General features: G+C 44.4%; 1 protein-coding gene across 3 annotated transcripts in view; it reads right to left on the minus strand.

Annotated features, from left to right (window-relative positions):
- pik3ap1 (phosphoinositide-3-kinase adaptor protein 1) overlaps positions 1–19,404 on the minus strand; it is a 108,798-nt gene extending 89,394 nt beyond the window's left edge. Inside the window, exons 1-2 of one of the 3 annotated variants that reach the window (XM_048563573.2) lie at positions 18,994–19,404; positions 6,803–7,204 (exon numbers count right to left, since the gene is read on the minus strand). In XM_048563573.2, coding sequence (XP_048419530.1) covers positions 6,803–7,204; positions 18,994–19,018 — 427 coding nt within the window. In that variant the 5' untranslated portion in view covers positions 19,019–19,404. The remainder of the gene's footprint in view (positions 1–6,802; positions 7,205–18,993) is intronic. The other 2 variants (XM_048563572.2, XM_048563574.2) reach the window with 2 other exon arrangements.
- Between the last annotated feature and the right edge of the window lie 1,290 nt (positions 19,405–20,694).

Genomic DNA, 20,694 nt, shown 5'->3' on the forward strand with positions numbered 1-20,694 from the left:
TTGAAAACAGAACCACAGACCTATAGCTCATTCACAGAATGCCCCCATATCTTTTTTGTCTGAGTATAAATTTGCATATAAGATGCACATGTGCTTGACAAAGATCTGGGTATTTTTGGCCACCGTCAGCACTTGTGTATCTTTTTACGATGTTATTTTAGTGCATGTTTGTAACATCAGTTAAGAGTCAACAGCTCAACATATCCTGTGTAATACAGGCTTCCTCTTTCAAAAACTGTCCAACTTATATCTCACTAACTGAAACTGTGGTTGGCTTAGAAAGAAGTGTGTTCTGCACAGGCACTAATGCCTCTCATTTCTGGTGAGCTCTGCAGTACTTAATTTTCAAGCCTGCAAAAACTTTCCACATTCACCAATTACACATCCTTGTTTGTCTACCACTGTTCTCAGCTTTCACTCTGTCTCAGCTCTTACATTGGCTTCGCCCCCCCCCAGCTAAGTGGTCACTCTAATTATGGCAAACTTCACTCCACATTACATGATGCTGAGGAAAAAATGACTCTCATCAGCCTGAAATCTTCAGATTCATGGGGCAGTGCAGTGGTTCAGTGGTTAGCACTGTTGCCTCACAACACCAGAGATCCGGTGACTGTGCGGAGTTTGCACATTCTCCCCATGTCTGTGTCGATTTCCTTCCACTGGCCAAAGATGCATAGGTTAGGTGGGTTGGCCATGCTAAGTTGTCTGGAGTGCCCAGGAATGTGCAGGCTAGGTAGATTAGTCACATAACTATGGTGTTATGGGCATGGGGTTGGGTTTGGGCAGGATGTTGATTGAAGGGTCAGTGCAGGCTTAATGGGCCAAATGACCTCTTTCTGCACGAAGGGATTCTATGTTTCATGGCTCTCATAGCCACAGGAACCTGCAGCATTGACTGCCTCTATCGTCTGAAAGACAGAAGCTATCAATTGTGCAGTATCTTAAGGCTACTCGGATGTGTGTCTAATGGTTCCTTCTGCAGTGTTAAATTCCACAAAATATTTTCACGTATTTACGTATTTCCTTGTATTTACGATCATCCATAAGCATTTTGCGCCTCTAGTTCCTAATTTATCTGTCTGCTTTGCTCACAATCTTTATGTTCCGTATTTTGTTGACAGTATCATTTAATCTCTTCTGAATAAGACATACTTTTCTGTTTCTTACACATCAGTTGGTACTGAGTATTGACAAGCAATCAAAGCACAGACACTTTGCTTCTATCTAGTCGATTCTTCTGCAAGCTTCAATTTCTAAAAGGGAAGACGAATCTAAATTAATACTCATTTCGTCCATCGTGGTTTTGATCTATAGTGGTTTTGGGAAGTGAACCACATTGTAACTTCGAGTATCGCCTGTTCAAGTTTACTTTTCTAATTACACTACAGATCTTAAATCTCAGATCTTTAGGGATAGAACAGTGTTATATCCCATTAGTTTAGCTCATAGTCCTCAAAATGAGCTCTAAAGTCTATTTCGTAACTCCACTGTTATGACTAAGATTCAGAGAGTGTGATATTTCACTCTTGCAGTTGATTAGCCAGCCAAGCCTCTTTTCTCTATCTCAATAACAAAATACCTTGGATGCTGGAGATCTGAAATAAAAAAGAAAGTGAATGAGAAACTCAGCATGTTTGGCATGGAGATAGAGAAACAAAGTTAATGTTTTGAGTTCAATTGTATTTAAAATGTTAACGCTCTTCTTTCTCCACAGGTTCTGCCAGACCAGCTGAGTTTCTCCAGTAGGGTCCCCGCTTAAATCGTCTGCGGGAAGTGTACCCACCTCCAGCTCCTTGAAAACCGCGTTAGGGAACTGGAGCTGGAGCTGGAGCTGGATGAACTTTGGATTATTCAGGAGGCCGAGGGGGTAATTGGGAGGAGTTACTGGGAGGTAGTCACCCCTCAGGTACAGAAAAAGGTAGATGGTTTAGGGATCCCCTGTGGTTGTTCCCCTCAAATAACAAGTGTACCATTTGGATACTGTTGTTGGTGGGGGGGAAGACTTACCAGGGGTAAGCCATGGGGTACAGGTCTCTGGCACAGAATCTGTCCCTGTTGCTCAGAAGCGAAGGGGGAGTGGAAGAGAGCATTAGTCATTGGGAACTCTGTCGTTAGGGAGACAGATAGGAGGTTCTGTGGGAACGAGAGAGACTCGCGGTTGGTGTGTTGCCTCCCAGGTGCCAGGGTCTGTGATGTCTCAGAGAGTGTTTTCAGGATCCTTAAGGGGGAGGGGAAGCAGCCCCAAGTCATGGTTCACGTAGGCACCAACGACATAGGTAGGAAAAGGGATGGGGAATGTAAGGCAGAAATTCAGGGAGCTGGGGTGGAATTTAGAGCCAGAACAAACAGTTGTTATCTCTGGTTTGTTACCCATGCCACGTACTAGCAAGGCAGGGATTAGGGAGAGAGAGCAGTTGAACACGTGGCTACAGGGATGGTGCAGGAGGGAGGGGTTCAGATACCTTGATCCTGCCCTTCTATAATGTTGGTCTTTCGAACTATTTCAGTTATTGTCACTCCACAGTTAGAGTCTGTGCTTTCAACTACAGAAGACTGAACCTCTGGAATACACTCTCTAAAACCCTCTGCCTCACACTTTCCTCTTTAAAGTCATTCCTGCAGATCTACTGCTTTGAGCAAGTTTTTTGGTTTGTCTTCCCTGATATTTCCTTATGTGGCTCGATGACTAATTTTGTCTGACAATGCTCCAGCGAATCACTTTGAAACATTTATTACATTAAAGGAATTAAATAAATGCAAGTTGTTGAATTTGTTTCATTTTATCAAAATCCCTGATAATTTTGAAAACTTCTATTCAATTTCCCATTAATCTTAAGGAAAACAACAACACCTTCTCTAGTTTCCCTGTGTAACTGAAGACTCTCAATCCTGGGATAATGGGAGCTGCAGATGCTGGAGAATCCAAGGTAACAAAGTGTGAAGCTGGATGAACACTGCAGGCCAAGCAGCATTTTAGGAGCACAAAAGCTTTTTTAAAATTTTTTTTTACGTTTCAGGCCTAGACCCTTCATCAGAGAGGGGGATGGGGGGAGAGGGTTCTGAAATAAATAGGGAGAGAGGGGGAGGCGGACCGAAGATGGATAGAGGAGAAGTTGCTTGGCCTGCTGTGTTCATCCAGCTTCACACTCTCGTTCCCTGCAATGTTCTGGAAAACAGTGCCCTCTCCAAGGTCCTGGAATTTTTTCCAAATTTACAATACAGGAGAAGGCCTCGGCTCTGAACCAGCATGTGTCAGTAGCAACTCTCCAGGATGTTGTGATAAATCTCGTCAATCCACAAACATTTTGTGTCCAACCACAATCACAAATAATAGACCAGTCTTAAAAATACTTGAGCACACAGATTATGTCACAAAATACAGAAGAGAGGTTAAGACCAAAACACTGAATGCTTTCAAGGAGTTAGATGTAGTTCTTAGGGTTAAAAGGGTCCATGGGTATGGGGAGAAAGCAAGAACAGGGGACTGACTTAGATGATCAGCCATGGTCAGATTAAATGACAGAGCAGGCTCAAAGAGTGGAATGGCCTACTCCTGGTCCTATTTTCTATGTTTAACACCGGATCAACAATCTGCACCTGGTTGTCTCAGAGTATTAAAGCTCCATTAAAATTGCAATGGGGGCAGCCCATATTTGGGGTGTGTTAAGTGTAGTTGGGACATTCACAGCAAGTGATCCTGGTTAAATCAGCAACACACTTCCCATTTGTGTTTTGTTCTTATACAGCTGAGTTCACAGGTCTGGGCTGCACAAGTCTGGCAGTTTGCAAACATTCATTTCCTTGTGATTTACTCAGGATTTCAAAGAAATTCTTTCATTGAGAGTGGGCAAAGCTGGCTAGTCCAGCATTAGCTGGCCAATCCAAATCGCAACTTCGTGAAGGTGAGCTGCTTTCAAGAGCCACCGTAGCCCTTGGGGTATGGATAAACCCTCAATGTCATTAGGAAGAAGTTCCAAGATTTTGACCCAAAGATACCAAAGGAGCGATGATATATTTCCCAATCAGGATGGTGATTGGCTTGGAGGGGAACTTGGAAGTGTTGGTGTTCCCATGTATCTGCTGCCCTTGTCTTTATCCATGGGTTTGGAAACTCCTGTCTCAAGCACCTTAATAAATTTCTGCAGTGCATCTTGTAGACAGTACAAACTTCTGCTACTGAGTGTCAGTAGTGTCAAGCTTCTTGAGCATTGTTGGAGCTGAAACCATCCAGGCAAGTGGGTAGTATCCCAACACACTCCTGACTTGTGCCTTTGTTGGTGGTGGACAAGCTTGGGGAGTCATGGGGTAAATTACTTGCTTCAAAATTCCCAGCCTCTGACCAGACCACCAACAAGACAGCAGTACTGCAAGAAGACCTTTCCAGTCAAGGAAATTCAAATAACCAAAGCCAGTCATATCTACTGAGGAGTGGGAGCAATACAAAAGATAGGGATAGGGGCTGGTAGGTGACAAATTGTAAATGTGAATCAATATCAAGCGCTGAGCTGTGCTCTAAGAGAGAAGAGCAGACCAGTTACAGAGGCGGAATTCTTATCCAACGAGCTTAAGAATTTCAGCACTCAAGCTCCCAGATCTGCTCTGCAGCAAATTTAATAGCATTCTGCATATGAATAAACTACACCATTGGCAACGATTAAACATCTTGATTTTGAATAAATTATGTTGATTTCACCTAGTGATTTTTTTTCAGCTTGTGCCTTGCTAACTGGAATGATCTACGCAAAATCCCATGTCTCTGCCCTTACTCTATAATCCCCTTCTACTTTCCCACCTCAAATATTTATGCAATTTTTGTTTTCAAAAGGAAGTGTTCCAGTCTCCACCACAATAGCCCTTTTTTGGAAAATTATTAATTGTTGCACAGAGAAAGCCAGAAACAGGAAAAGATCATACAGCCCCTTGAGTTTGTTCTTCCACCAACTTATATCATGGCTGATCTGCACCTTGACTTCATTTATCCTCCTTGGTTCTGTAACCCTTTATACCTTACCTAATCCCAATAATACATCAACCTCAGTTTGTACTCTCAGTTGCACGTGATTTTTGAAGGGACCTCAGACTACAGGAGTAGATTTAGACGATTTGGCCTCAAGACCATGTGGCAGTATTCAACATGATCATGGCTGATCCACGACCTAAATCCATACAGCCACCTTTACACTTAATCAACACCATAAAAAAAATTGTCTGGCCGTTATCACATTGTGGGAGCTTAATGTGTACACAGTGGCTGCCTTGTTTATTCCATTACTACAGTGGCTACATTTCCAAAGTGCCTCATCGGCTGTAAAGTGCTTTGAGAGGCCCTGACATAGGATAAACATCGGATTTTTTTAATACCTTAGTACTTTCAGGTCATCAAATTAAGGTGAAGAATTGATGTAACATCTGTTGCCGTTTGCAGAAGAGAATTCTAAACATCTCCCACCCTTTACCTGCAGAAGCATTTGCTAATTTCACTTCTGAAAGTTCTACAGGGTCTAGTTTTTTTTTGAAAATATTGCTTAGTCTTTGACTCCATAACCAACAGAAATATTTCTTCCTAAATACCCGCCTATTTGCTCCCACAATAACTTGCAAATTTTGAATATCTCCTTCAAGATCTCAAGGCAGGGAAGTAAAACTCCAATTGTGCAATCACCCCTCAAAATCTAACCATTCAAATTCAGGTTTTACTTTGGTAATATCCATCCTGCACTCACACCAAGTGCTACTTGTCCTTCTCAAGATCTGATGCCCAGAAATGAACATAGTGCAACAACTGCAGACTAACCACAGCTTTATGCAGTATGAACAAACTCTTATCCCATTGTATTCCAGTCCCTGGAGATCTGCAGAGATGGTGGTACATTGGTAATGTCACTGGGCTGATAGTCCAGAGGTACAGGCTAATGCAGCTGGCGGAATTTAAATTGGATTAATAAAATTCAGATTAGAGAGCTATTCTCAGTGATGGCAACCATGAAACAATCATTCATTGTCATAAAACTCATCTGGTTCAGTAACCTGCCATCCCTAGCTGGTCTGGCCTATATGTGACTCCAGACCCATGGCATTGCAGTTGAATCTTAACTGCCTTCTGAAAGGGTTGAGCAAGCACCTCAGTTCAAGGGCCATTACAAATGACAACACCTTCCGGTCGCCAGCTATTTTAACTCCCCCTCCCACTCCCTGGGTGACATTTCCATCCTGGGCCTCCTCCAGTGTCACAATGATGCCACTGGAGGAGCAATTCCTCATATTCTGCCTTGGGAGCCTACAGCCCAATGGCCTAAAGAGTTTTAAAATCTCTCCACCCCCGGCCTCATCCCATGTCCAACCCTCCCTCTCATCCCAACCTCCTTGACCTGACACAACTTGTCCATCTTCTCGCCCACCTATCTGCCCCACCCATCCCACTGATCACTCCCCACCACTCCCTACCTGCATCTACCTATTACCATCCCACCTACCTTCCCCAGCCACACCACCTCCCCATTTCTGAAGAAGCGTCCCAACCCGAAATGTCAACTTTCCTGCTCCTCTGATGCTGCTTGGCCTGCTGCTTTCTCCAGCTCCATACTGTGTTGTCTCTACATGATATAATACATTTTTTTTAACAATTCTAAATAGGTCCGAGCAAAATGTAAAGAAGTTAACATAGCTGTTGCTAATTCTATCCTCCTTGTACTCATATACATTTGAGATTCTGTTTGGTGTAGTATCACAAAGGGTAAAGCAACTTCATTATAAATGTTGCTCCTGTAATAAGTGACCAGCCAATTTCAGGTTTGAAACTTACTCTTATTGATGGCTTCTTCCACAACTGAGATAAAAACAGTTGGCTCATCGTCACATGATACTTGTTTCCACTTCTGCCAGTCTTTGAACAAGTTCTGTAGTTCTGTAGTTTCTGTCACTCCACAAAATAGCAGGACCACTTTGTGTCCGGGGTGTAGTGCCCTCTGCAGTCCCTGCTCCAGCTTGGGCAGTGCCAACAACTCCACAAGCTGTGGCGACAGTAGAACCAAGAGACACTTACATCTCCTAAACTGGCTGTAATCCCGGCTTGAAAACAAAGTGTGCTCGCTTACTGTGTATGGCAGAATTTTAAAGGCTGATGTGAGCAAGCTTTCCAGGTAAACGCTCCATTCGATTGCATCCTCTCCATAGAGAATTGTAACTTCAGATCTGGCCTCTTTTCCTTGAAGAGAAATTAACCATTATTAATAATTCCATGAGAAAAAACTTTCATTTTTCAGCCTGAGTTAATATTTCTAAGAAGGAAATTAGGCTATATTCCTTCAAGGAGGGATATGCAGCTCTTCCATGCCTTTAATGGAAATGGTGGGAATTTTCTCCACTGAGAGTAAGTGGTATCACAACACATCCCATTCTAACGTGAGATCCCTCAAGTAGATTTGGTGAATACTAGCTTTCTGAGGGTGGCATGGTGGCTCAGTGGTTAGCACTGTTGCCTCACAGCGCCAGGGACCCAGGTTCGATTCCAGCCTCGGGCGACTGTCTGTGCGGAGTTTGCACATTCTCCCCGTGTCTGCATGGGTTTTCTTTGGGTGCTTCGGTTTCCTCCCACAGTCCAAAGATGTGCTGGTTAGGTGGAATGGCTGTGGTAAATGCACCGGTACAGGATAGGGTAGCGATGTGGGTTTGGGGGTATGCTCTTTGGAGGGTTAGTGTAGACCCGATGAGCTGAATGGCCTACTTTCACACTGTAGGTGTTATGGAATGTGGCAGAAGGAAACTGACCATGGCTGACTATAACCTTCAACTCCAACAGCTCTCCGACCAGTTACAGAGTGGGATTGTGCCAGTCCAGTTCGAGCCTTATGTATCCAGTTATAGTCAGGCTTCTCTTCCCAATCCAGCACTGTAACCTCTGGAAACCATATCCTGGAATCCCTCCAATTTTTCATCTACACACTGTCCCTCTGTAACATCACCCAAAACGATCCATTTATACCTGTACTTTGAGATGCCTTCACCACCACTTCTCACTCATTCTTTTTCCAGTCCTGTCCTGTTCATGTGTCAAACTGCCAGCTGCATAAATCTCCTCTGACCAAATACTGGGAAGTTTGAAGCGACTGTCTTAGTCCTTGATACGAACTCCATTACCAGGCAGCCGAACATATCCCTTTCTTGGCAACATGCCAAGGCTGAACCAGGCTGTTCGCAAATTTAGACCATATTTGACCTTGAGATGAGCTTCATATCACATATTGATGCCACTGCTAAGATTGTCCACTTCCACCTCCATAACATTATCCAACTCCTCACCTGCCTCCGCTCATCTGGTACTGAAACTCTCATTCCTGCCTTTGTTACTTCAATACTATTTTAACACATTCCTGGTTTGCCCCCCCCCCCCCCCATATTTTACCCACTGTAGAAGCAAGTTTTTCACAATTTTGCTGCTTCCATCCTATCTTGATCCATGACCCATGTATTTAGAAGCCTTGTGTTCACTGCATTACATTTTGTTTTCTTTATTCATTCATGAGATGAGGGCATTGCTGGCCAGGCAGCATTTATGATCCATCCCTAATTGCCAGGAGGCAGTTAAAAGTCAACCACATTACTGTGGGTCCGGAGTCACATGTAGGGCAGGCTGGGTAAGGATGTTGATTTCCTTCCCTAAAGGACATTACTTAATCAACTGGGATTTCCTGATAATTGACAAAGCATTCATTGTTATCATTAGGCTCTTAATTACGATTTTTTTTAAGTGAATTCAAATTCTACCAACTGCTGTGGTGGGATTCAAATCCGAGTCCCCAGAAGATTATCTGGGTCTCTGGATTAATAGTCTCCTAATAATACCACTAGACCATTGTCTTCCCCTGCTTAACCACAACTTGGTTTGAAAAATCCTGTCTTTGTTTACAGTGCCTGATTCCACCTTTAGTCTGCTGTGCAGTGTCTGACCACAGGCAAGGTGACAATAATTCTCACTATTGATAACAAAGTGTGAAGCTGGATGAACACAGCAGGCCAAGCAGCATCGCAGGAGCACAAAAGCTGACGTTTCGGGCCTAGAACCTTCATCAGAGAGGGTTTTGGGGAGAGCATTCTGAAATAAATAGGGAGAGAGGGGGAGGTGGACCGAAGATGGATAGAGGAGAAGATAAGTGGAGAGGAGAGTATAGGTGGGGAGGTAGGGAGGGGGTAGGTCAGTCCAGGGAGGACGGACAGGTCAAGGGGGCAGGATGAGGTTAGACGGTAGGAAATGGAAGTGTGGCTTGAGGTGGGAGGAGGGGATAGGTGAGAGGAAGAACAGGTTAGGGAGGCGGGGACAAGCTGGGCTGGTATTGGGATGCAGTGGGCGGAGGGGAGATTTTGAAGCTTGTGAAGTCCACATTGATACCATTGGGCAGCAGGGTTCCCAAGCGGAATATGGGTTGCTGTTCCTGCAACCTTCAGGTGGCATCATTGTGGCACTGCAGGAGGTCCAGGATGGACATGTCGTCTAAGGAATGGAAGGGGAGTTAAAATGGTTTGCGACTGGGAGGTGCATTTGTTTAGTCCGAACCGAGCGGTCCCCAAGCCTCCACTTGGTTTCCCCAATGTAGAGGAAGCCACAACGGGTAAAGTGGATGCAGTATACAACATTGGCAGACGTGCAGGTGAACAACTGCTTGATATGAAAAGTCATTTTGGGGCCCGGGATGTGGGTGAGGGAGGAGGTGTGGGCCAAGTATAGCACTTCCTGCAGTTGCAGGGGAAGGTGCCGGGTCTGGTGGGGTTGGAGGGGAGTGTGGAGCAGACAAGGGACTCGCGGAGAGAGTGGTCTCTCCGGAAGGCAGACAAGGATGGGGATGGAAAAATGTTTTGGGTGGTGGGGTTAGATTGTAGATGGCGGATGTGTTGTATTCGGAGGTTGGTGGGGTGGTGTGTGAGAACGAGGGGGATTCTGTTTGGGCGGTTGTTGCGGGGGCGGGGTGTGAGGGATGTGTTGTGGAAATGCAGGAGACATGGTCGAGGGCGTTCTCCACCACTGCGGGGGGAAGTTGCCAAGTGGAGGCTTGGGGACCGCTTTGCAGAACACCTCCACTCGGTTCACAATAAACAACTGCACCTCCCAGTCGTGAACCATTTTAACCCCCCTCCCATTCCTCAGATGACATGTCCATCCTGGGTCTCCTGCAGTGCCATAATGATGCCACCCGAAGGTTGCAGGAACAGCAACTCATATTCCGCTTGGGAACCCTGCTGCCCAATGGTATCAATGTGGACTTCACAAGCTTCAAAATCTCCCCTTCCCCGACAGCATCCCAAAACCAGCCCAGCTTGTCCCCGGCTCCCTAACCTGTTCTTCCTCTCACCTATCCCCTCCTCCTACCTCAAACCGCACCTCCATTTCCTACCTACTAACCTTATCCCACCTCCTTGACCTGCCCGTCCTCCCCAGACTGACCTATCCCCTCCCTACCTCCCCACCTGTACTCTCCTCTCCACCTATCTTCTCCTCTATCCATCTTCGGTCCACCTCCCCCTCTCTCCCTATTTATTTCAGAACCCTGTCCCCATCCCCCTCTCTGATGAAGGGTCTAGGTCCGAAACATCAGCTTTTGTGCTCCTAAGATGCTGCTTGGCCTGCTGTGTTCATCCAGCTCCACACTTTGTTATCTCAGATTCTCCAGCATCTGCAGTTCCCATTATCTCTGATCACAATAATTCTCACTATTTCTGCTTTAGGGAAAAGTAAATGAGCCAGGTTTTCTGCTGCATACCACAATCAATTGGACTCTGCTGGTAGGACCACGATGTGATTGCTGATAGGTACTGGAAGGAGCACAGTGTGATGGTTTCTGATGGAAGGACCATACAGTGTGATGGTTTTGGATTGGAGGACTGCACTGTGTGATGGTCTCTGCTGGGAGGACCGCACAGTGTGACGCTCTCTGCTGGGAGGACCCCACAGTGTGATGGTCTCTGCTGGGATGACCCCACAGTGTGATGGTCTCTGCTGGGAGGACCCCACAATGTATTATCAATTTGGCATTAATTCCATGTTCAATGCTGGAGAATCCAAGGCTAAGATTAATTTCTTTTAAACTCATTCATGTGATGCAGGTGTCACTGGCCAGGCCAGCATTTATTAGCCATCTCTAACCATCCAGAAGTGTCTACCACATTGCTGAGGGTCTGTAGGCCAGACCAAGTAAGGATGGCTGTTTCCTTCCCTAAAGGGCATTAGTGAACCAGATGGATTTTTCTGACAATCGACAAAGGTTTCATGGCCGTCGTTGGAGTCTTAATTGTGGAGCTTTTATTGGAATAGAATTCTACCGTCTGTCATGGCAGAATTCAAACCTGGGTCCCCAGAAGATTACCAGGAATCTCTGAATAAATAGTCAAGCAACAATATAACTAGGCCGTTAGATCCCCTTACGCAGAGAATGCTGAGAAATGCAACCATTCTGATGGATACTCAGAATGCTGAATGATAGCATGGTACTCTGCCTGTTGCATCGGGAGACACCTTTATTCAAAGTAAAGTAAATTTATAAAAAATAAATTTTACCAATAACAATTTCCTGACAGCGTCATGCTATGAAAGTTAGTTCCTAATTTTCGGTGTTGCATCTTGTGCTTTCATTTTTCACTGTGATGTTAATGACAAGAATAAAATGCAAAGTCCCATAGAGGTTTCTAAACTTTTCTAAGTAACTCTTTTGACCTGAATGAATGGCATGTGACTGTGGCCCTTGGGATTTAAACCTTTTGTGAGTGCCATGTGTGAGTGAGCACGGGATCACAATTTAGCACCACCTCCTCAACTTCCAGCCCTGCTGAGGACTGAAGTGAGAAATAGAAACTTTTCCTGTACAAGGTGAACATCTGACATGAAATTGATGGTTATGAGACCACACAGAGGGCCCATAACTCTGCTTTTAAGTGTACTGTGCCTGATTTGGCAGAGCCTAGTAGTAAAAATGTCTGCATTGCATTTGCTCACAGTCATAGAATCATACAGCCCCACAGTACAGAAAAAGGCCCATCAGCCCATCATGTCCATGCCATTCAAAAAACAACTACCTAACTATTCAACTCCCATTTCCAACAATTGGCCCTTTGTAAGCTTAGGCATCATAAATGTGCATCTAAATACTTTTTAAATGTTATAAGTGTTTCTTCCTCTACCACTCTTACCGGCCTTGCTTTGGTAAATTCAAAAGCAAGCCTCAACAATTTTTTGTCAGGGACGCCAGTTATACGTCAGGCTGATGTTGAGGGAAAGCAGATCCTCATTCAGAGTTTTGACTTGTCTGGCGTTGGCTGTCAGGCACACCCTCTTAATATCAATGTTGCAGTGACCATGGCTGTAGCCACAGCAATAGTGGGAAATGTGGGGAAAAAAGAAATGCTAACATTCACTGAGTGCAAATTGAACCAGATTTGTTCCTAGGATAGCAGGACTGACCTTTAAAGAGAGATTGGTCAATCTAGGCCTGTGTTCTGCAACATTTCAAAGGAGATCTCATGGAAACCTTCAAAATACTTAGAGGGAAGGACAGGGTGAATGCAGGTAAAGCATTACCCCTGGCTGAAGAGTCCAGAACCAAGGGGTACATTTTAAAAATAAGGAAGGTGCTTTAGAACTTCAATGAGGAGAATTCTTTGTACTCCAAGCTTGGTGAATCTTTGTAATTCTCTACCACAGAGAGCTGTGGAAGCTCAGTCTCTGGATATATTTAAAGTAGGCACTGATAGATTTCTGATTCCAAATGGTGTAAAGGCTTTTGGGGATAGAATGGGTCAAAGGTATTTGATCATTCATGATCATATTAACTGACAGTGCAGGCTTGATGGGCCAAATGGCCTTTTCCTGTTCCTATGATCCTATACTGATCCTTTCTATCTAATGGTGTTCTATCTATTCAATGATGAAAATATAAGCCTACCCTTTACATCAAAAGGTCTTGGATTCAAAGCCCCTCTGTAAACACGAGCACCAAACCCAGGCCAATCCTCCTAGTGCAATCTTTTGTAAACAAGGGCTCCATCTGACCTCTTATCCAGGTGGCTATTAAAGATCCTATGGCATTATTTTCGGATATTGTCCCGGGTGCCCTAGCCCATGTTGGTCCCTCAACCCAGACACAGTAACTGGTTGCAGCTCCAACAGTGACTCCACTTCAAAACTATTTCGTTGGCTCCTAGGTGTTTTGCACGCTCTGCGGCAACAAAAGACACAACATAAATGCTCGGTCTTTCTTTGAAGTTAATTCTGAACTGTTAAAGACTCCTGCTAGCGTTGTCAAGTTTTCAAATTCTGAACAGATTTTGCTGAAACTGACAGCTAGGATGTTGAGTTACAACCAATCCTTCCAGACTACAAGGTTTGTTATGTAAATAATGTATGGGAAAGCTTTTAGCCTGCAAAGGTTGCAACAATATTTCTGAAGTAGCCATACCTCTCTCCATACATCTCACCAAAACCAACAGCAGCTGAATCATTCATAAACTGCACTTTCTCTGATAGAGACTCCTTCCTGACCAAGATAGTCCTTCTATTAGTAGAATGCACAATGTTAAGTCTGTTTAAAACCACTTACAAGTCAAGCAACCCTTTTTAACATTTTAAAAGTCATTACTGGAATGCAGTTACTTAATGCATCTCCTTCAGAATCATTGATTCAATTGAGTCCCATTTACACTGTATTCAAAGAAAACAAAAATCATGACAAAATTTGAGATGATAATGTGTAGAGCTGGATGAACACAACAGGCCAATCAGCATCAGAGGAGCAGGAAAGCTAACGTTTTGGGTCTGGACCCTTCTTCAGAAATGGGTTTTGAAATGGGTTTCAGAAATGACCCCATTTCTGAAGAAGGGTCTAGGCCCGAAACGACAGCTTTCCTGCTCCTCTGATGCTGCTTGGCCTGCTGTGTTCATCCAGCTTTACACCTTGTTATCTCAGATTCTCCAACTTTGGCAGTTCCCACTATCTCAGGAGAAAGTTTATTTTCATTTACTGAACCACAACTTGACTGCTTCCAAAGTGGATTTCAGGGAAACCATCAATTAATTTCAGAACAAATATCTGTTTCTGATCAGATGTCAACATATTTCACTGAAGAGTTTTTGTGATGAATCTGCTCAATTTGATATGTTCTGTTGCATGTTTTAACATGAGTTCAAATGCTCAATTACTGATTAAGATTATAGTAATAAATACACACCAGGTTCTGCTACCCAATGTGAACACCACTCAAACATGCTGATTGTCACCAATTTCTATTTATTGACCACTTTAAATTTCTATCGCTCTCTGTCTCACTTCGACATCTCTGTTCACGTTCTCTTGCAATCTTCCAGTCATGTTCATGGAACAGCATATTTCACTCTCCAGGCTTCTGAGATTATTACTGAGTTAAACAACTTTAGATCTTGACCCCTGTTTGCAGTATCACGAACAGCAATTTGATTGATGGGGAATGGTTGCCTCAGGGCCCTTGGCAGTGTTAGGGATTGGTTATAGTTAGGTGGGTGAGCATGGCCTGGTGCTAGGCATGGTCCTTCTCGAGCAGTACACAGTATAGGAGAGCGTAGTGCACCTATGTTCTCTTGTCACCTTCTATGGTCAGGTTAATCCTCTTTTTGTTGGATTTTCTCAATTTCCCTCCCCCACTGATATTCTGTTGTTGCCATTCACACCTCGTCTAGTATAACAAGGTGTACAGCTGTGAACACAGCAGGCCAAGCAGCATTACAGGAGCAGGAAAGCTGACATTTTGGGCATAGACCTATCCGTCCTACCTGGACTGACCTATACCCCCCAACTCCACACCCACACTCACCTTTACTGGCTCCATCCCTGCGTCTTTGACCTGTATGTCTGGTCTCCACCGATTTTCTCCTCTATCCATCTTCTATCCGCCTCCCCCTCTCCCTACTTCTTTCAGAACCCCCTTCCCCTTCCCCATTTCTGAAGAAGGGTCTAGGCCTGAAACGTCAGCTTTCCTGCTCTTCTGATGCTGCTTGGCCTGCTGTGTTCATCCAGCTCTACACCTTGTTATCTCAGATTCTCCAACATCTCTCACGCCTCCTCTAGTCCCAGTTTTTGTTTTATTTTAACTGCATTTGACCTTTGCAATCGTCCCTTCTGTCATTTGCTTACCCGCTCACCCCTGCCTTTCAGATTATCAGGTTGGTCCTTTGGCTGTCCACAGTCCCTCTGCTTTCTATTTGTATAAAAGCTGACAATCAGTTCTGCTGAAAGGTCACTGACCTGAAACCATAGTTCTGCTTATCTCTCCACAGCTGCTGCCACACCACTGAATCACTGAATAGGTAGAGCACAGGAGGAGGCTATTTGGCCCCTTGTGTTTGTACCAACTTCCCGAATGAGAATTGCACTATGTCCCATTCTGTTGCCTTCTCCCTGTAACCTGCACATTGCCCCTTTTCAAATATCAAACTTCTTTATGAAAGTGACGATTGAACCTGTTCCCATCATACTTTCTGGCAGTGCCTTCCAGACCTGAATCACACATTGCGTTAAAAGGCTTCCCCTTGTGTCACCATTGCTTCTTGGACCAATCACTGTAAATCGCTATCCTATTATTCCTGATCTTTCTATCAATGGAAACATACTTTCCCTTTCTACCTTGTCCACATCCTTCATGACTCTGATCTGTGTCAAATGTCTTCTGTGCCCTCTTTTCCTCATAATCCTAATTTCTTCAAACTATCTCCATAAAGTTTCTCATAGATAACAAAGTGTGGAGCTGGATGAACACAGCAGGCCAAGCAGCATCTTAGGAGCACAAAAGCTGATGTTTCGGGCCTAGACCCTTCATCAGAGAGGGGGATGGGGAGAGGGAACTGGAATAAATAGGGAGAGAGGGGGAGGCGGACCGAAGATGGAGGGAAAAGAAGATAGGTAGTGAGGAGAGTATAGGTGGGGAGGTAGGGAGGGGATAGGTCAGTCCAGGGAAGATGGACAGGTCAAGGAGTTGGGATGAGGTTAGTAGGTAGGAAATGGAGGTGCGGCTTGAGGTGGGAGGAAGGGATAGGTGAGAGGAAGAACAGGTTAGGGAAGCGGAGACAGGCTGGCTGGTTTTGGGATGCAGTGGGGGGAGGGGACGAGCTCGGCTGGTTGTGTGATGCAGTGGGGGGAGGGGAAGAACTGGGTTGGTTGAGGGATGCAGTTGGGGAGGGGGAGATTTTGAAGCTTGCGAAGTCCACATTGATACCATTAGGCTGCAGGGTTCCAAGCGGAATATGAGTTGCTGTTCTTGCAACCTTCGGGTGGCATCATTGTGGCACTGCAGGAGGCCCATGATGGACATGTCATCCGAAGAATGGGAGGGGGAGTTAAAATTGTTGGAAAAACCCATCTGATTCACTAATGCCCTTTAGGGAAGGAAATCTGCCATCCTTACCTGATCTTCCCTGCATGTGATGCCAGACACACAGCAATGTGGTTATGTCTTATTTGCCTTCTGATATTATGGGTGGGCAATAAATTCTGGCACAACAGGCACACCCAGTAAACAAATATTAAAAAAAAGTGTCCTTGATACAGTTAGGATCAGCCATGTTCTTGAATTGCTATGTACTCTATACTTCATTAATCTTTCTCTCAATCTACCCTCCCCACTCTCAATGACACATAGATACTTTGACCCTTTGGAATTACACTCATTATCTGGTAGTGTGTGGCCAAGTTCTACCTATCAATATGAATCAATTCATTGATTTTTCATTTGCCAATTGTCTGCCTGTACTACCTGTTGAGGTGCTTTTGAGGGTCAATACTATCCTGGTTACCATTCACAATCCATCTGAGTGTCATATCATCTGCAAATTCTGAAGTGGTGCCGTTTAACCAAAGTCTTGGCCATTTATTGATCAGGAAAAGCAAGGTTACGAACACTGACCCCTTGGCAGCTCCACAACAAACCTTCCAATAGTTTGACAAATATCCATTAATGTCACACTGAGCATTCTCGACACTTTTGTTTAGCTTTTTATCGGAGGTCCTCCTCTGTCGATGGAGAATGGTTTGCCCAGAGGATGCTTTGTGAAAGATGGGGGTGGAGGGGGGAGGTGGAGCAGAATGGTGGGGGAACAAAAAGTCACAATGGACACTCTGCCTTACCCTTCTGTAATCAGAGCCTGCTGGTAAAGGACAGGGCCAGTTCAATCATCAGGAAAACTGGGCTGCAATGGCAAGATTCAGTCATGGGGGAAGTGGCAATAAAAAGTGGAACCAGCTACTCATTAAAATCCATAAGTAAGCAGCCAGGCTTCGGCTCTAAGACTGAAACTCTACATCCGCTGATATGCAGCCATACAGATGAACAAACAATCCAATTTCAGTAGTAACTTAACCAAATCTTTCCCAGAATTTCCTTATTTACTTCATTCTGTTTAGACAGCAGTTTCATGAACCCACGACTGTAAAACTGTAAATTAGTTCATAACATCAGAACCTCATTTAAACCAGCCCATTCTATCAAAATAATTATTGATTTTGTAAGCTGCATATTAAATCATCTAAAACTGACAGAACGCAGAGCATAACATCAATTACATGCTACAGTTTCAATCTCCTCCCATACAAATCCTTAAGAAATGAATAATCACAATGTACAATTAGTTTTGCTTTTCTCAAGCAAAACAAAGCTGTCTTTATATATGTATATATTTTAAACTAAAGCTGCTTGTAGTTAACCTTCATGCTCACGTTACGGCAAAACTCTAGAGCAGGTGAGACTTCAGCCCAGGCGCCCTGGCTCACAGGTGGGGACATTACCACTGTGTCACACACAGCTGATATTCATGTTAACTGGCAAAATCAATTTTGCAAAGTTATTTGAGGGGACGTGGTGGTTGGGGACGATCACCGTGCGCCTGATATTCTTGTAGGGTCTGCAAAGGGACACATTGGAAACATGAAAAGCTGCGTGTTTTTAACTTCAGTATCTGGATCTGTCCCGAGTTTATAGCATTTTGTGTTGAATTCGCGAGGTTCTCCTTAAAATGAAATTACCGTGCATTTTTGAATTTTTTTTTGAAACAGCAATGACAAATTTACTGGCTGGAATGTGAAATCGCCGCTCTATCAGAAACACGCGAGTATCCATGTTGGGTGGAGGATGGGACTTGTAGGTATGTTTCCACGCCCTGGGGGCATACATTCCAAACAGAGTTTAGGCGGCGCTGATCAAAGGCCAGCACCAGCCGAATATTCCCGGGAGAGGGAATTTTGGGACACACACAGCACGTCCTCCCCAAACAACAATCTAATTAATGTGAGTTTGACCCCTGCAACTTTCACAACACAGTCCCAATGGATGAACTACCGAGAGAGGCAGGAGGGGGTCAATAGAGGTGGGGACTGCAGTGGCAAAAAAAATCCGCCTTGTGGTCCATTTAATGTAACAGAAAGTTTAAATAAACTGCAAAGTCCTGCTGGAAGGATAACTTCGTGATTGGTGACGGGGTAATTTAGCAAATGCTGTCAGTCTTTGTATACGGTCAGCCACGCTACCACCTCCCCACTTCACACTCACACACATTACTCCATTCAATGCCCATCATTGCGTTAAGATCAAAGAGATCATTTTCCTGTTTGCCCCATCTCTGTTCACTTGGTAAAAGTTTAAACTGAATTGATTCCTTTACCAAAAGAATGGCAGAGTCCCCAGGATCTCTTTCTGTCAGATCTGATCAGAAGCTTGGTTTAACATTTGCCCCGTGAAGGAAAAAAAAGCGAGTTTGAAAAGATTTTGTTCTTCGTTCCTTCCCGGGTTTTGGAGATCAGGAAGAGGAAAGCTGACTTTAGAGAATATGAAGTTATTTGGTCCGTACTCCGGACCGGGAGTATTACTAAGACCAGAAGGCAGCTGGTATTTCTTGCGAAGTGCCCTGATGAGGACAGGACGGGATGTTTGGACAGACTGGGTCATGTTGGGGTAAAGGTGGGGAGGCAGAGAGAGAGAGAGAGAAATGTTTACCTGCTGCTGCTGCTGCTGCGGACATGGTTCCCGGACTCAGTCTGAAACGCCGCCGAGTTCTCACCGCCTGAGCCGGAGCATCACAGCCTCGGGCACCGCCTTCGCCCCCGCAGGCTGCTCCAGCCGCTTCGGATCCCGGAATCAAACCCCGTCCTTTAGGCACAGCGCGGAGTCCAGCTCACTCCCAGAGCACGGTCAGCTTCAAGCCTCGGGTCAGCTCCGCTCCCAGTTTCCTGCTTCTCGACTCAAGCGCCGTGTCACTTCCTCATACTCCGAATATCACAGTGTCTCCTCATCAGCTCAATCCCAGCCACAACACAGGCTCAGATGTCAGCTAGACAGAGAGATACCTGTCACAGATATAGACACACACCTGTTAGAGACAGAGACACACGCACGTCAGAGGCACACACGTCAGAGACCACACAACAGTGATAGAAACACATATCAGGGCAGGGACGCACACATGGAAGCACATACGTGACAGATACTCAGATGTCAAACACAGAAACAGAGACACACATAATAGAGACACACACTTGTCAGAGACAGAGACACACATGTTAGAGACAGAAACACATCAGGACAGGGACACACGTGGAAGCACATACATGACAGACACACATTTCAAACACAGAAACAGAGATACATGTCAGAGACACACACATAACAGAGACAGACACATATGGCAGAAACAGTGACTTGCATGTTGGAGCCAAATACACACAGATCAGGAGCAGACATATTCATGTGAGAGGCAGAGACATACACCTTACATATTAGACACTAACACATATATAGTATGTTAGAATCAAGCACATGCATATCAGTTTCACAGGGACAAATGTTACATATTACAATTAAACACATGAATGGTAGAACCAGATGTATGTTTGTCACATGTTGGCATTTGTTTTACAAGTGGAGCCACACCTGTTACAAATGCAGACATATACAATGTTTCATATTTGTGTGTTTCATAAGGCCTCATTACACACATATTACAGCCTGTAGACATATTTCAGGTGCAGTTATAAAATATTCCATTTACACTTCAGTATTCTGTGACTGTGCTTGCACAGTTCACTGCATCTTTGCTTTTAGAAACAATTCAACTGAAGTGGAACAGTGCATGAAATAATTGAGTTTAAAATGAATTATGCGTTGTAAATTGACCCCTAGCCATCAGATTCTACTTCAGGAGATCAGCTTTACCATCTACATCAGCAGACCCTTTTCTCCAGATAGCTTAGTGCCCACACTTTATTTTGTTGATCCCCAGAGACCATGGTCCCCAAAGACACCATGGCCCATCTAATTATACCTTTTCTTGTATTGTGTCTTTCAGACATTTTTGCCCTGTTTCACTTCTATACCACCAACCTCGACAGCCCACTCCCACACACCCACCCTGGCACTGCCATTGAAACCAGTTCTCTTTTCGTCAAATTGCAAGCATGCAATGCTGAAAAATATAATCCATGCTGAAGTTACTATAGTGGCTGTCTGTGTGGGAGAAGCATGGTATCTACTGAGGTATCCTGACAAATTCAGGATGGCATTAATTAAAATAAAAATATTATACAACCCTGCGAAGAACAGATGTTGGCTAGAAGATTGGACAAATGTTAGAAAGAAACCATGAATCACTAAAATGGTAATGAGAGAGAAATTAGAATATGAGGGAAAGCTAGCTAGATA

This window comes from Stegostoma tigrinum, chromosome 37, assembly GCF_030684315.1.
Source record: "Stegostoma tigrinum isolate sSteTig4 chromosome 37, sSteTig4.hap1, whole genome shotgun sequence".
NCBI lineage: Eukaryota > Metazoa > Chordata > Chondrichthyes > Orectolobiformes > Stegostomatidae > Stegostoma > Stegostoma tigrinum.